The following is a 16,666-nucleotide window of genomic DNA, read 5'->3' as shown; positions in this document are numbered from 1 at the left end:
GGGAAAGGATAAAGGCAGAAACATTCATGACCAGCTCCAGCCTAAAAGCTGTAAGGCACAATATAAAAACCATTTATTTTAACATCATGTTGAATTTTTCCCAATAGAAAAGCACCACAAAGAAAACTTCTCAGAACTAAAGAGCTGTAGTCGTCCCCATGTCGTCCCCCCTCCGAGCCAATACTCCAGCAGCCATAGGAAGTGCAGGGGTGGGTGCCCATTGTTTGGATGAATAAAGAGAGGCAGCATCCAATCTGTGCCAGACTGTATAAATAGAATCCATACACGTTGAACATGACCACCCCTTTTTCCTGGCTCGGGTACAAAAGACTCTGTCGCTTTTCTTGCTAGTGAGGGGGGCTTTGGGACAGGGTTAGACAGACTTGGACAGGAGAAGCCGCAATGTTTGTGACACCCATGGACTGAAGAATGTTTTTCATTCCCTGTGGGAAATCTACAGAGTCCAAGCGATACCTGTGTTGCTGGGGGTTGCTGCCCATTTAACACACACAGCTGGAAGAGTCCTGCGCCTTACTGTCCTTTTGCCAACCATGACAGAGTGACTTGGGAATCCCACAGTAACGAGTATGAGTAAAATTGCATTGGAGTGGTTTTGCAGTAAGTTAAGAAAGACCCTACACAATGTGAACCTGTGGAGGGGGGAGAGGGAAACGAATACTTGTCATGTGGATGAGGCCGTGTTAGAGTGATTCCCATGGCATGAAATTCTGCAGCTTCATGATATGAACTGGAGGGCAAAATAGGTGAATGGGGATGAACATACTCGTGACCCACGCAATGCAAGTTAGTATTTGGAGGCCAAGGGTGTTGATAGAAATGAGGATTACAACCTATAAAACAGGACACGATGAAGCAACTGGGACCTGAGTGTTTGCACCACAGCTGAAGCAGGAAGCTTGGGCTGAGCAGGCCAGCAAGAGAGACGAAGGAACTCTGGAGCTTCTCACTGGCCTTTGTCCCTGTGAGTTGAGCCCAATGAGGTTTTTGTCCTTTGGGAAACAATCGACGGGTTTTTAAAGCTGTTTCTTTTCTGGCTGAGCAGACCTACAGTTCTCATAGCAAATGTCCGGTGGGGTTTCCATGGCCGCTTTTTGGGTCACGCGGCCTCTGCATTCTGAGCTGTCCCTGGCACGCAGTGGTGGGGCTCAGCTAAAGCTACGTAACCAGGCAAGCAGTTGCAGCGGTAGGAGCCTTCTGTGTTCTCGCAAGTGCTGCCTTCACACAGGGTCATAGAGGCATTGGCTTCCCCGCACTCATTAACATCTGATGGGGGAGAGAAAAACAGTGCATCCATTAGGCCCAGCAGTGCAGAGGTTTTCTCTTACTCCCTTTTGGTAACAAGACCAGGCTTAAACAATATGCTGAGTGCATATAAAAACACCCACATTTGAGTCCCAGATTCTGTTCTACACATGTATTATTTGCATACAAGCATGGCTTCCTGTTGGGCCAGAGGGAGCTGGGGGGCAAATGCTGTGGGTGTAAGAGCCAATGGATAAAAAATATTGAAAGCCAGAGTGGGCAATCTGTGGCCCTCCAGATGTTGGGCGGACCCCAAGTCCCACAAAGGACAGCCAGCATGGCCAGTGATGATCAGAGATGTAGCTGAACTATGACTTCCATTATACCTGGCCTTTGACCCATGCTGGCTGTGGCTGATGGCAGCAAAGGCCATGGTTCAGTGTTTTGTATGTGTATTATCAGATTCTTATTCAAATCTATTAAAAAAACAAGGGTATCTGGGCTGGTGCCTAAAGGGGGAAAACACACCAAAGTCCATAATTGGGCAACTTCTTTATAAAGACAAAGCTAAAGTCTCGAAGATGTGGCATGTTTCAAATTACAGCGGTGCCTCGCAAGACGAAATTAATTCGTTCCGCGAGTTTTGTCGTCTTGCGATTTTTTTTCGTCTTGCGAAGCACGGTGTCGGGGAAGTTTTGGAAAAGCTTCAAAAATCACCAAAGTCTTTAAAAACCTCAAAAAAGGCTACCACACCACGTTCTATGAGTTGCTCCTCGAAGTCAAGTCGCAACTGTATTAACGGTGTTAAGAAAAAGGAAACAAACTTGCAAGACGTTTCCGTCTTGCGAAGCAAGCCCATAGGGAAAATCGTCTTGCGAAGCAGCTCAAAAAACAAAAAACCCTTCGTCTAGCGAGTTTTTTGTCTTGCGAGGCATTCGTCTTGCGAGGTACCACTGTATCCAGAATTCTTCATCAGACAAGATGTTACACCAGTTTGAGCCTGGTTGGATGGGGTAAAACAATAAAATGGTTGTAAGTTGCTTTGGGTTGCCGTGGGCAAATAAAGCAACCAACAAAATAAATGGTTGGATGTTATAGCCATGAAGTCTGCTTATAGGTGCTGAGGTAATAATCAGGTTGAAGAAGAAAAAATTGCCGCTATCCCCATTTCTCTGAGAAAGCAAAGCCCAGTTTGTAAGCCAGTTCTGCCCCACACCTTAAACAAAATAAGAAGTTCCTGGGCAGGCAGGCTTTGCCCAAATGACTCATGTTTCTCTTTACTTCTGCTCTCCACTTGCCCAAGAACCTATGGTTTCATTTAAGGCAATTCCTGAAAATCAAAGGTTAGTCTTTCAGCTGCTAATGTATACCAGCTCTTCCTTTCTATAAGGTCTGGCAACTTACCCACACAGGCCATGAGTATCAAGTCTAACTGGAAGCCATCAAAGCAGTCGCAGGTGTAGCCCTCCTGCACTCGCACACAGCGCCCGTTCTCGCAACCATTCAGGATCCCACACTCCTCGGCTCGCAACCCTTCAAAGCTGCTGTAGCGTTGTCCTGAAGACACAAGGGAACAATAAGCCAGTATAGAGAGGGACTCTTAGTGTCTACCCAGAAGACAGAGCATCAAGGGACACACACATGGTCAATGTATTAAAGACAAACGTGGGCCAGATAAAAGATGTCATGACTTGTGTAATCTTTGCTCTGGCATTTTTCCTTTCCCATTAACCCCGCTTTTAACTATAAATTAAATAAAACTTTCCCCTTCGTTTTAAACATTCGACTCCAACTAAACATCAGGAAGAACTTTCTGACAGTAAGAACTGTTTGACGGTGGAATGAACTCCCTTGGGAAGTGGTGGACTCTTCTTCTTTGGAGGTTTTTAAAGCAGATGTTGGGTAGCCATCTGTCATGTATGGTATAGTTGAGATTTCTACATTGCAGAGGGTTGGACAGATGACGCTCAAAGTCTCTTCCAACTCTACCATTCTATGATTCAGTATAATAACAAGTTTAAGAGCTAAGAAAGAGGGTAGGTAAGGGGTCAAGCAAAGAAGAGGATTTCCCTCCCTCCTTTTGCCCTCTCTGTCCATCCCACCTCACAACAGGGACCTAACAACAGGGATCTGTGGAAGCAGATTTCCCCATTCACACCAGGTATAAATCTGCCATTCAAATGGAGATTTGAATGTGCTTCCAATTTACTGCTAGTGATAGGCACACACATACCTCCTTGTGTGAATTAGCACACCCGGCTCCAGGAAGACAGTTATTACAGGGCCTCTGCTTGAGATATGAAGTGCCTGACATGATGATACACAGATAGTGGCTTGAATAGGTGTCCCCAGATTTGGCTCTATGGAGCTAACTCCAGCTGAGAGGCTGCCCCAGCAGATATTCAGCCCTCAAGACGATTTTATAGTTGGAAGGCTATGTACCCAGTCATGGAATCTCCCTAGGTTTTTTGGGCACCCAGTACATCTGTATATGCGGCACTTTGCTAAATACAATAGTGGTATTTTGTGAATTCCCTGGGTAGAGATTAGCTCAAAGAATTTCCAGGATGAAGTTGAGCAAATGTCTGCCTACAGTCTGCTAATGTATCTGTAGCTCATCCCTGGGTATAAGACGAATTTTCTACCATTTTTCTTTCTTTTAGCATTTACCAATTTGGCCAGGCACATAGCGAGGCTGCGTTTGTGCTGGGCGGAGCTGTGCTGCTTGCAGGGACGAATCACCGTCAAATCCATGACTCGGTTCTCTGTTTGAGAGGCTGATGTCAGGAGCTCCATACTCAAGACCCAACTGGTTGTAATAGGGTTCTAAATCTGGCCTGTAGAGTCCATACTGATGGTCTTCCTGAGTTGGGCCATATTCATAGCCAGGCATTTCTCGGAGTTCAGCCTCACTTCTGGCAACATTGCACAGCTGAGCAAAATCCTCTGGAGGGAGACACAGAGAAAAGAGGCAGATAAACACACCACCATATCTCACCTGCCCAAGTATTGCGATAATCTCTGGAGGTCTTTCTCCAAGTCCCTCTACCTTTTGAGATGAGTCAGATGGTGACGGAGAACAGGGCCTTTTCTGGGGTGGTGCCTTATTTATGGAAAGTTCTTCCCAATGAGGTTTGCCCAGCTCTTTGGTTGGCCACTGTGAGAACAGGATGCTGGACTATCTGAGCCCTTGGCCTGATGCCTAAGAACCTAAGAAGAGCCTCCTGTGACAACATTTTTATTTGCCCAGGCGATTTCAAAATGTTGTGTTTTTACATCTGATGGTCACTGTTTATTTTATACCAAGGCTGTTGCTGATAAGTGTTATGTTGAGTTTATTGTTACAATTCCTGTGCTAATCACTGTAAGTCACTCCAAAAGTTTTATGGCTGAAGAGTGAGTTACTAAGTCTTCACAATCAACCAAATCAAGCCCATTCCGGATGCTAGACAGTATCCCTGGGTGCTCTTCTGCTTGGGTCCTGTTTGTGGCTTTGCTACTAGCATCTGGCTGGCCATTCTGAGAAGAGGATGCTAAACCAGATGGGCCAATGGTCTGATTCAGCAGGCTCTTCCTATGTTCCTATGCCGGACAGTGCACAAAGGACCACGATCCCATTCGAGTGGGCTGGGGTTGAGGTTAAAGTTTGGACTAGACAGAAATAGCTGCACCACATGCAAAAAGGGTATTGCGAGTCGTATAGGGATGTGCCTTTCCTTTTTGATTTTGGTGACTCTTGTTTATGATGGTCAAGCTGGAAAAAATATTATTTAGTACTTCTTGGATTTACCAATGGAAAAGGTTTCTCATGGGTCCCAGGAGGAAGCTTCATTTTTTGGATTGAAAGCTCCTCCTGAGACAGCCCTGGTGAAGAAAACAGAGATCCCCATAGATATGGGACAAAGTCATATCTGTGAGGTCACAGTGTGTCTTTGGTGTGGATTAGCTCAACAGATAAAGGTAAAGGTAAAGGGACCCCTGACCATTAGGTCCAGTCGCGGACGACTCTGGGGTTGCAGTGCTCATCTTGCTTTATTGGCCAAGAGAGCTGGCGTACAGCTTCCGGGTCATGTGGCCAGCATGACTAAGCCACTTCTGGTGAACCAGAGCAGCACACGGAAACGCCGTTTACCTTCCCGCTGGAGTGGTACCTATTTATCTACTTGCACTTTGACGTGCTTTTGAACTGCTAGGTTGGCAGGAGCTGGGACCAAGCAACGGGAGCTCACCCCGTCGCGGGGATTCGAACCGTGACCTTCTGATCGGCAAGTCCTAGGCTCTGTGGTTTAACCCACAGCGCCACCAGTAGATGTATTCATTATTAAACATTATTAACAATGTATTAATACAGTGGTACCCCGGGTTAAGTACTTAATTCGTTCCAGAGGTCCGTACTTAACCTGAAACTGTTCTTAACCTGAAGCACCACTTTAGCTAATGGGGCCTCCTGCTGCTGCCGCACCGCCGGAGCACGATTTCTGTTCTCATCCTGAAGCAAAGTTCTTAACCTGAAGCACTATTTCTGGGTTAGCTGAGTCTGTAACCTGAAGCGTATGTAACCTGAAGCGTATGTAACCTGAAGCGTATGTAACCTGAGGTACCACTGTAATACATTCTCGGTAACATTGCTGATGATGACTCAAGTTATTGGAGATACTGCGAAGGGTCAAGTCAGTGATGTGAATCCAATTGCTCATGTGTGGATTTGCCCAGTGGAAATCTTATCTGAGGCCTGACCTTAGCTGTTGAAAGACACCACCCCGCTCCTCCCGAAATCCCATGTGATTTGTTCCTTCTCACCAGAGGACCTGGGGGGGCAGAGTGCACAGTCCTGACTCCAGGCATCTCCATAGCGGCAGCAGCATTCTGTGTATGTGGTTCGTTGCCCCAGGAGTGGCTCGTTGCAGATGTAGTTGGAGACACTCTGCCAGCAGATGTCTAAGTGAATGTCAAGTTCATCCTCATCATCTGCCAATGAAAGAAAGAGAAAAGCCATCGGAACTACAAAACCTGCTTTTAGAGACCATTTTGCACTGTAGTCAGAACTGCACTCACCTGCGCTGTTGGAAACGTTGACACAGCGGTTGCGGGTCGCATCCAGCACAAGGGGAAGGCTACAGAAGCAATGATAGGAACCAGCTGTGTTGAGACACTTGCCATTTGCACAGGCGTCTTCATTTTCACACTCATCTAGATCTGCAGCCACAGAAGTTGAGCAGAAAAGTTTACATCAGTAAGACGGACCTCTTTGACCCTCTCACACAGAAAAAGATTCCCCCCCTCCCCTGATCAGGTGTGCACAGAATTTCAGGGAGTACCTTACTTACTCCATGTGATGCTTAAAATAAAAACGGGGGGGGGGGGGACCGTTCCCGACAACTGTGTGGGCAATTCTACAAAGCACAGAAAATATATCAAGCAGCTAGAAAGAGACTTCTCACCAATGCATTCAAGCTTGCTGGAGTCATAGATAAAACCGGCACGGCAGAAGCAGGCATACCCTGGCGCTACGTTCACACAGTGACCATTACGGCAGACCTCGTGGCCAAACATTTTACACTCATCAGCATCTAGTGGGAGAGAGAGGTTTAATCAGACCTAGAAACCAAACCTACGGGGACCCTGACCTATTTATTCTCTTCTTTTTTAAGATTTTTATTGATACAGCAAGGGGAGAAAAACCCACAAATACCAAATTACACACAGGAATAACCATAGACACATAATTTTCTTAGCAAACAATAAAACATATATTGGTGTTAACACTAAAGACCCAACCTCCCATCTATTCCATATTTCGATTTCATATTACTTATTGCCAATACCCACTTTAATCATAATTAAACGTTTTCTTAATATATCTAATTTCTTATATCTACCTTGCAGTTCCTCGAATGCTGCAACAGAATTGAAACTACTATATTTATTTTTCAGCTATTCTTTGAAAACCTCCCATTTTGAAACAAATTCCTGTTTATTCTCAAGGGTGGTGCTTTTCAAGCTATCTGTCTTCAGGGAACTGATTTCACACCTAACTTGCTGTTGAACACCTGCCTGTTTTAGAGGATTCTGGGGTGCATTCATTTAATGTGTGCTGCTGTGTTGGTCAGGCCTGTTGTGCCTCATCATAGTTGTAAGTGACTTTTAGAACACATTCACCCTAGGAATTTACTGTGGCATTGCCAACCTTTGTTCAGTCATTATTTTTACAGGGCCTCTCTTTGACACTGTCATAAAATCATAGTTCTTCTGTATTCCCCCCACCCCATAATTCTTATTTTTCTTTCCAGACTGCAAAAAAATCCAAGTTTGATGTTGATCACCTTAGTGCTAACTCTTCCATGTTTTTAAGAGGCATATATTTTGACATGCACAGAGACACAATAGGTAGGCAGTACTGCCAACACATCCCTTCACGGTTACCATTCCTACTGGTACCATTTTATCAGCAGGTTTTTTCTTTTTTTAAAAAAAGAACACGTTAATGACTTTTCATCTTTGTTTTCAAAATGTTGAAATATTTATGCTTAAATAAAAAGGTGTTTCAGTGTACACAGAGAAAAGTGTCATACCCCCCCCACCCCACAGTGTGGAAAACCTACTCCCAATTCTGCATGTAGCATACAGTGAAGAGCAACTCCTGTTCCCATAATAAAGTTAATGGAAGAAATGACCACATTCAAAAATGATTATTCAGACTGAAAAAACTTTTCTAAATGGTAAGTATCAACCATGATTTTTCAATTCTCAGTTCAATACTACTACTACTAAATCCTGCTGCGGGAAAGATTCTACTCTTTTAAACATTACTCCTATTAAACTGAAGGTTTATTATATTTGGTGCTATTTTTCCAGAAAAAGAGGTGCTGGAATTCACCATGAACACCTCCCTCACTTTCTTAGAATGGCACCTGAGAGGTGCTGGAAATGTGTTCCAGTGAGTTCCATTATATTCATACAAGTGAGTAAACTAATCATTTTTTGAAACATAAACCACCTCTGTATGTCCAATGCAGAAGGTATGAAAAGCGAGAGAGGCAACTGCAGTCCTCCCTTCTACTTAATTCCTTCATCTTCTACATACTCTGATAAATTCTAAGACTTGCACAAATGAAAGTAGACCATTTTATGAGCACTTACAGCAAAATGTTACCTTTAAACTCAGTTCGCCTCCTGGGTCCTTTCCTAAGGCTCCATTAAGAACCAAGACTGCCTTGGTCAGTCTGAGGGGCTGCCAGATTTTATTTTCTGGCCTGATCTCTAACTACCTAATTTTATTTTCTGGCCTGATCTCTAACTATCAAATTTGTAGATGACACCAAACTGGGAGGGGTGGCTAACACCCCAGAGGACAGGATCACACTTCAAAACGACCTTGACAGATTAGAGAACTGGGCAAAAACAAACAAGATGAATTTTAACAGGGAGAAATGTAAAGTATTGCACTTGGGCAAAAAAAATGAGAGGCACAAATACAAGATGGGGGACACCTGGCTTGAGAGCAGTACATGTGAAAAGGATCTAGGAGTCTTGGTTGACCACAAACTTGACATGAGCCAACAGTGTGACGCGGCAGCTAAAAAAGCCAATGCAATTCTGGGCTGTATCAATAGGAGTATAGCATCTAGATCAAGGGAAGTAATAGTCCCACTGTATTCTGCTCTGGTCAGACCTCACCTGGAGTACTGTGTCCAGTTCTGGGCACCACAATTCAAGAAGGACACTGACAAACTGGAACGTGTCCAGAGGAGGGCAACCAAAATGGTCAAAGGCCTGGAAACGATGCCTTATGAGGAACGGCTAAGGGAGCTGGGCATGTTTAGCCTGGAGAAGAGGAGGTTAAGGGGTGATATGATAGCCATGTTCAAATATATAAAAGGATGTCACATGGAGGAGGGAGAAAGGTTGTTTTCTGCTGCTCCAGAGAAGCGGACACGGAGCAATGGATCCAAACTACAAGAAAGAAGATTCCACCTAAACATTAGGAAGAACTTCCTGACAGTAAGAGCTGTTCGACAGTGGAATTTGCTGCCAAGGAGTGTGGTGGAGTCTCCTACTTTGGAGGTCTTTAAGCAGAGGCTTGACAACCATATGTCAGGAGTGCTCTGATGGTGTTTCCTGCTTGGCAGGGGGTTGGACTCGATGGCCCTTGTGGTCTCTTCCAACTCTAGGATTCTATGATTCTATGATTCTACCTGGCAATTTGTAGTTCGCAGTCTTATTCTGTATAGACCTATCCCCAGATTTATTGGTGATGTTTCCTACTAATCTTTCTTTCTCACAGACTGTCACAAGTAAGATTACAAACATTTTGGAGGGTATCGCAGATCTGTTGATTTAGGTTTTTCTCAGTTTCTCATTTTTCCAATCATAAGTTCAGTTCACACCATTTTAGCATCAGTTTGTGTTAATTTTTTTTTTTGGGGGGGAGTCTTCATGAAAATCCACACACGTTTGCAAGCAATTTCCCCTAATACAGTGCATTTACCTATGTGATTGTCATGTATGTATTTTTCTATACACTTTCCCCTAATGTACACATTCTTGTATTCATTTTTTGGTTGAAGAACTGCATCAATATATTTGGAGAAGTGTGAAATTTGAAGGGTAGCTGTTTTTCTGTTCACATATTGGTTTGTGAAATCTGAATATGTGATGGTTGTATTAGCAGGGGAACAAACAAACAAAAAACACCCCATCCTTAGTCCAGATTGTATTTGTCTTCTCCCCAATTCCATGACTAATTGTTGCAGAAGACAGCAGTATATGGGGGGAGGCTTTCCCAGCACTGCAGGCCCCCACCAGCTGCTTTTAAGTCAAGATAAAAATGATTCAGTTTTTAAGTCAAGATAAAAATGGTTCAGAGTTCTGATTACAGATCTCCCACTCTGAAAGTACATTTGGCAAGGCATCCCATGTGAAGATTGTCTGCGTCCCTGTGGAGATGAAGTAGTCAAAACTTTGGGTCATATCTTTTTCGAATGCAATGTTCATAGAGAGGAATGTAACAGCAACCTTGCCCCCTTCTGAGGAACATCCTGGAAGGTTTCTGGAATGGCATCCAGAATATTTCTTGGCTAACACAAGCAAGTTAATGACAGAGTTAGTGGCCAAGTTCCTCTTCTCTGCTCAAAGGTCTCATAAGATGGTGCTCTCATTTTAATTGCAATCTGTACCTCAGGTTTTATTGATGTATCATATTGTATTTTAAATATGGCTATGTTTTATTGGTCATGTTTTTACTCTGTTTTGTTTTAACAGGTCTAGGACTGTACAATAAATTATTGACTGACTGACTGACTGAGTGATTGACTGAGATCTTCCACATCACACCTAACTTTGACCTTCAGATGCCTGGTGGAATGGGTAGAAAAAGAGAAAGGGGTACCTGTGTAAGATGTCTGTCCAAAAATCAGCGTCCCTTCCACAGGGATATATCCTTTCCCACTAGGGCAAATGTCAGTATATTCCACTGGCAAAAACAGGGGAAGAAACAAGAAGTTCAGCGGGATAGGGAGAGAGAGATGGGGGAAAAACACAGAAAGTATATCATTATTGCAGCACACAACTTGAACATGGCAAGCCATGGTGACCTCTCTCTTTGACTGGATCTGGCAGAGAAGAAAACACTACAGAGCAAATGTCTCACCTGAGCCAATGACAGGGCATGGATGTGTCTCACAATTGTCTCCCCAGGCTGCTCCTTCTGTGCAGCAGCATTCTTCCTTAGTGGTGTTGTTGGCCAAGACACTGTCACATAGTGGGATGTCACCAATATGATAGTAGCAATCCTTCCTCTCTGAGCTTCTGGGATGCAAAGATACAGGCCTTCCAGGTCCTCCTAAGTTTAGAGAGAAAATGTAGGGGTTTTCGTTTTGTTATCACCCACTGATAACATGGGTGTCTTCATTAGAGCTCGAGGAAGGCTCTTGAAGTACTGTATCCATTGATAAAGAGCATTGGGCAAAGCATGGCATTCTCAGGATTTTACCAAATAAGTAATGCTAGAATGCAACCTATTTTAAAGAAAAGAAAGTTGCAAACAGCAGCACAGCCACCACCTCAGCAGTACAGCTGCTCTCTCCCTGATACATTATGTGGGAATGGGACATCACACTGCTGGTGTCAGATTAGGGATTATAAAAGTCTCAGTAAGAGTAAAATTTAGGGCATGCATTTGGAGTCATGCAGAAAAGCCTTAAGAACTCAAGTTTCAGTTTACTATCCTTACACTTATCAAAAGATTTTGAGCTATGCCTTTTCACATAGGAATTGCTGCATCCTTGATTGGACAAGATGATGACTGGTGGAGCTATGTTCAGAAGTGATGTCAGCATGTGCATAATAAATTGTTTTGTGGCTCGGTTAGATCAAAAGTCTCTTTGAGCTTGTCTGATCAGCAGATCATACTGTTCACAGGGATTATGCAAGATATTTAAACCTAAAGGTGAAGAACCTACTGCAGGGCTTCCTTTTATACAGACCCATAAAATGAATTCGTGGTTCTTCTTACTAGAACAGTGTCTTGGATTCTGTCTTGTATTGCCCTGCCCAGCAAGTAACTCTCACCCATGTCTGCTCGGGGGCGGCATTCGCCTGTTTCCGTGTCATAGTCCTCGTGGTCACTGGAACACAGGCACAGAAAAGCACCTTCCACGTTCTCACAAAGTGCTGTCCCACAGACGGCAACCATCATCTCACATTCGTTCACATCTGCAAGATACAAAATCTTATAAGTGCATTAAGAAGCCATACATCTGCCCCAAAGCCTTCTGATTTGCCATTCCTTCTCTTCACAACTAAACCTTGAAAATAAAATAAACAAACTGGGCAGGGCTGACCCAAGACATTTTGCTACCTAAGGCAGAGCAGAAAATGCTCCCCCACCGTCAAGGGGCACAGTACCCAAAGCCAGTCAAACTATTTTGGCATTTGAGGAAGAAAACTCCACAAGCAACCCTCCTCATCCATGGCAGTAGAAGCACAAAAACAAGGCTGCGGTCCTAACCTCAGTTACTTGGGTGTACGCCCCAATGAATTCCATAGGGCCTACTTCCAAACAGACACGATTAGGACTGCACTTTTATATAAAAAAATTGCAGCCCTTTCCTAACACCCAGTATCAGCTTTTGCCTAATGGTAGGGCCAGCCCTGAAATGTAGCCCCTCATTTAATGGGTTTCACTATGTTCATTCATTTACAGATGTGTGATGGCAGCTGTACTGTGCTTTAAACCAGGGATTGCAACTTTACTTTCTCAAGTTTGGGCTCCAAGTGCAAATACATGTATAAGCCACTTTTGGTACAAAGCAAATGGGAAGAGGCAGTTTCAGGGGGGAAAGCATGGAGAGGGGAATGATTAGGACCCCCCCATCCTCTGCTCTTTTGCATCCCCTTGCTTTATACATGACACATGGGTCGTGCCATCATCACATCTTGGTACACTTTTAGAAAAGGAACTGATGAGTCTTGGAGATTCATCTGGGGCTACTTTTGCCTACAGTCCTATCCCTCCAGTATAAGGGCCTAATCACAGAAGACTTTTTATTACTAGGGATTATGAGGGGCTGGATTTTCATGAGGACAGAATTTACGACAATGAGAGCAGAAGCATGAACAGATCTTGGGCCCGTATTTTGGAGAGCTGTCAGCATCTAGAAGAAAGAAGTAACATGAAACTAGAATACTGAGTGACTCTTACCAATGCAGTCAAGGCCTGAAGGTGAGTTTTCATAGCCACGGTCACACAGACAATGGAACGAGCTGTCTGTGTTGACGCAGAACCCATGACTGCCACACAGAGTCTCGTTGGCACACTCATCAATATCTGCAGGGAAGAAGGACAGATGAATCAGCACAGAGTCTATTTTCTTAGCAAGCCCATCCCCACTTGTGTATCACAATCATAAGCTACCAATCTTCCATCTTTCGCAATAGGGGCATCTCTAGCTCCTCAGTTGACCAGAAGTTTACGCAAGAATAGGAAGTAATTCAATGAACTATTTCAAACTTCATTGCAACACCATCTGTGGGTGTTCAGAAAACAAAGCAAGCTGACATGTAGAAGACGTAAGATGTCAAGAGGAATGGGCTGTTTTATGGGGTAAGGAATTTGATGAAGGAAGAATGTGGAAAAAATGAATGAGGAAAGAAAGGGAGTATAAGCAAATTTAAAACACTGCGCTGTAAATAAGCACAGGCGAGATTCAGATGGTTTCTATATGTTTGTTATAAAGTATGCAGGAAGGATGTGACTGTGTCAATGATGTTGGGCACAGCCAGGTCAAAGTAAACAGGCTGTCTGATGGTGCAAAGGTGCTCAACTAACTGCACTTAACCTTCTTTTTTACTTGCAGAGCAGCAAGGAGGTTTTTGGACTTCTCCACCATAAATGCATTTCAGAAACAGATTAACATTGGGCTTGTGTTTTTCCCCTATGTAGATCACACACACCTATGTGATAATTCCATACTGGACATTAAAATGAACATTGTGGTGACTGGCAAGAGTCACCGTATTAGCTAAAGATTGCATTGCACTAAGGAGAAGCCCTGAAGTCATGACACTAGTAACACCTATTACTGGGACGGGCAGAAAATAATCATGGTACAGTGGTACCTCGGGTTACATATGCTTCAGGTTACATACGCTTCAGGTTACAGTCTCCGCTAACCCAGAAATAGTGCTTCGGGTTAAGAACTTTGCTTCAGAATGAGAACAGAAATTGTGCTCTGGCGGCGCGGCGGCAGCAGGAGGCCCCATTAGCTAAAGTGGTGCTTCAGGTTAAGAACAGTTTCAGGTTAAGAACAGACCTCCGGAACGAATTAAGTACTTAACCCGAGGTACCACTGTATTAGCTAAGGAAACAATATGTATCTACGTTTTGACACTCCCAAAATGTTAAGGAACTGGAGCTTATCTTTAAGGCATTGAAACAGTGCTGTCTCCAGCAGATCATTTCCCCTTTCACAACTACTATAGGAACCAAGTCCAATATTTACACTGCCCCCAGCCCCTGCTTATTTGATCTAGTTTGCAATAGACAGAGAAAGAGAGAGATGGGTTGGCCAATAAATCCTGGCAGGCTATATTTTATTAAAGGCTCCCAGTACTGAAATGTCTATGTTGTGCATACAGCTCCTTAACAATCTTCCTAATAGGGAAAGAAAAAAGGTGGTTTCTCTTATTGCATTCAAAAAAGGGAGATGCCTAGGCTTAATGAGAGCACAACAAGGCAGAAAGAGGCAGAAGCTTTTGCCTTCATGTTGGTCATGACTTTCCTCTCCTTTCCTTCATCGGCTGAAGTCCTCCATTACAGAGGCTTTTTCTTGTCTTTTGAATGCCCCAGAGTTTCTACAGACATGGAACCCACCAATGCATTCGCCAAATGATGTGCGATGGAAGCCAGCTGGACATCCCATAATGCAGTGATATGAGCCCAAGGTGTTCTGGCATTCCCATGTGCCACACACGGCATCCCCGTATTCTTCACACTCATCCACATCTGTAATCCAAGGCAAAGCATTTCAAAGTAAGTAGTCAGAAAGACAAACATAACAAGGGAATATACACATCTAAAGCCAAATGGAGTCCTGGCAACAATGTACAACACCACTTCTATGACTACAGTGGTTGATGTGCAAGATAAGAGCCCCTAGCATTTAATGACTGCTATTTGCATTGGATATCACACTAGTTGGCCCTATTCTGTAGACATTTCTCCTCCTTTAGAGTTCACTTCTTACCTATACAATCATCAGTCTCCTGGGAATGTCTGAAGCCAGTTTGACACAAGCAGCTGTAAGATCCTTCTGTATTGAGGCACTGCCCACGCAAACACCTGGACTGGTCTGCACATTCATCTACATCTGGAGAAGGGAATATAAGACGACATAAAAAAGCACAGCATAAATTTGGCAACTTCAAACAAACAATCTTGAAAGAGGGCGGAAGACCAAGGACGGAAGCAGAAAGGGTTGAAAATGAGTGATGGGCAAGTTCAAATGAATTTGAGTTGAATTTGAAGTGGGCCCAAATGAACTTGTTGAGATTGCGGCTTGGGCCAAATTTGAAGTGGGCCCTGATGCCCTTTCACAGCCGCAGCATTCCAAACCACCAATCACCCCTGCCCCAAATTCACCCTTGCAAGTGAGGACCATAGAAGAGAGGCCACATGACAGGAGGTGCATCCACTGACTCTTGGAAGCACCATATTCCTTGGAACTAGGGACATTCCTGAACAGTATCATGAGAGGGTCTAGGCCTTAAGCCTGAAGCTTCCAGTTCCACAAAGCTTCTAAGCCACCGTCTTCTCTCACCAGGTTAATGGAGGGCTAGCAGTGTGGGTTTGGTGATGCTGAATCAAGCTACTTATGAACTGGGCCTGAATTTTGAAGGGAACTTGGACCAATTTGGAAGGAGCAAGGGAAGAGAGACCCTTGGGTTTCCCTGCATGATCTCCAATCACTATTGGCATGAAGGGTCCAAGAGGACAGAGGAGCAGACCCAAGCCATTCTAGCATCTAGGATCTTACCTTGACAGCTGACTCCACCACCAGCATTTGAAAAGCCAAGAGCACAAATGCAGAAATAGGATCCATGGCTGTTCAGGCATTCACCATTGGGGCTGCAGATGCCACTGTCCAGGCACTCATTCAGATCTACAGGAGAGAAAAGATAGTTACAGACAACTCCCTCAGACCAGCTGCTACTGAGTATTCTTATTTGTCAGCCCTTATACATAGCCTTATAGAAAGGACAGCTCTTTCAAGTCCAGCAGCAACGCTCGCTGCATCCTGTTGCTTATGCTAGCCACATCTTTTGTTTCCAGAAGGGACATTGTTCTATAGGAGCTTGCAAGAGTTTCCACAAGGGAAAATGCAACTTGGGCATGTTTTGCTTGATTGTATGGAAATGACTTTATTTAAGAGGCACTTGAATTAAGACAGAATACAGAATGAAATGAAGAAGAACACAGAATGAGAACAGTGGTGGGCTCACAATACAAATGAACAGTCAAATGAGGAAAAGAAAAGAGGAAATGGGTAAGGAAAGGGGAAGATCCACTGAATCCAAACATCTTAGTTAATTGTCACAGGCATGTGAAAATAGCTATGCCTTTGAGGCATTTCTTAAAGAGTTGGGGATAGGAAGGAACTGGATGATGTGAAGATCTGAAGATTTCTCCATCTGATCCAGAAGGGATGAGCCCTTTGACCAACCACCTCACACAGAGGGCTGGGAGAGTCCAAGTCTACTGTTTAAATTTATATAGATGGGAACAGGTGCTTATCTTGACAAATGCTCCATTTGTTCTCTCAAATTTTTTGTTGCCAACATGAACACTCTCCCAACCACTGGCTTGGAGAGCTATTCAAGCTTGTGTGGCAATTTCTTCCTAAAC

The 16,666-nt window shown here is 44.0% G+C and overlaps 1 protein-coding gene and 1 long non-coding RNA gene across 2 annotated transcripts in view; one reads left to right on the top strand and one right to left on the bottom strand.

The window, feature by feature from the left end:
• The window catches only part of LOC309538775, a 247,682-nt gene extending 233,083 nt beyond the window's left edge, over positions 1 to 14,599 (top strand). Inside the window, exon 3 of the long non-coding RNA XR_014222333.1 lies at positions 13,903 to 14,599. This is a non-coding gene — a long non-coding RNA (uncharacterized lncRNA). The remainder of the gene's footprint in view (positions 1 to 13,902) is intronic.
• LTBP2 (latent transforming growth factor beta binding protein 2) overlaps positions 52 to 16,666 on the bottom strand; it is a 151,320-nt gene continuing 134,705 nt past the window's right edge. The window contains exons 22-34 of the mRNA XM_082231992.1: positions 15,798 to 15,923; positions 15,009 to 15,131; positions 14,636 to 14,767; positions 12,965 to 13,090; positions 11,833 to 11,976; positions 10,913 to 11,104; positions 10,652 to 10,735; positions 6,705 to 6,833; positions 6,319 to 6,459; positions 6,064 to 6,231; positions 3,934 to 4,209; positions 2,668 to 2,820; positions 52 to 1,284 (exon numbers count right to left, since the gene is read on the bottom strand). Of these exons, the coding sequence (XP_082088118.1) occupies positions 1,118 to 1,284; positions 2,668 to 2,820; positions 3,934 to 4,209; positions 6,064 to 6,231; positions 6,319 to 6,459; positions 6,705 to 6,833; positions 10,652 to 10,735; positions 10,913 to 11,104; positions 11,833 to 11,976; positions 12,965 to 13,090; positions 14,636 to 14,767; positions 15,009 to 15,131; positions 15,798 to 15,923 (1,961 nt within the window). The 3' untranslated portion in view covers positions 52 to 1,117. The remainder of the gene's footprint in view (positions 1,285 to 2,667; positions 2,821 to 3,933; positions 4,210 to 6,063; positions 6,232 to 6,318; positions 6,460 to 6,704; positions 6,834 to 10,651; positions 10,736 to 10,912; positions 11,105 to 11,832; positions 11,977 to 12,964; positions 13,091 to 14,635; positions 14,768 to 15,008; positions 15,132 to 15,797; positions 15,924 to 16,666) is intronic.

The sequence above is a fragment of the Podarcis vaucheri genome, assembly GCF_965113315.1.
Source record: "Podarcis vaucheri genome assembly, chromosome: 1".
Classification (NCBI taxonomy): Eukaryota; Metazoa; Chordata; class Lepidosauria; order Squamata; family Lacertidae; genus Podarcis; species Podarcis vaucheri.
Note: the sequence above shows the minus strand (reverse complement) of the source record. Positions and strands in the feature narration are given on the sequence as shown.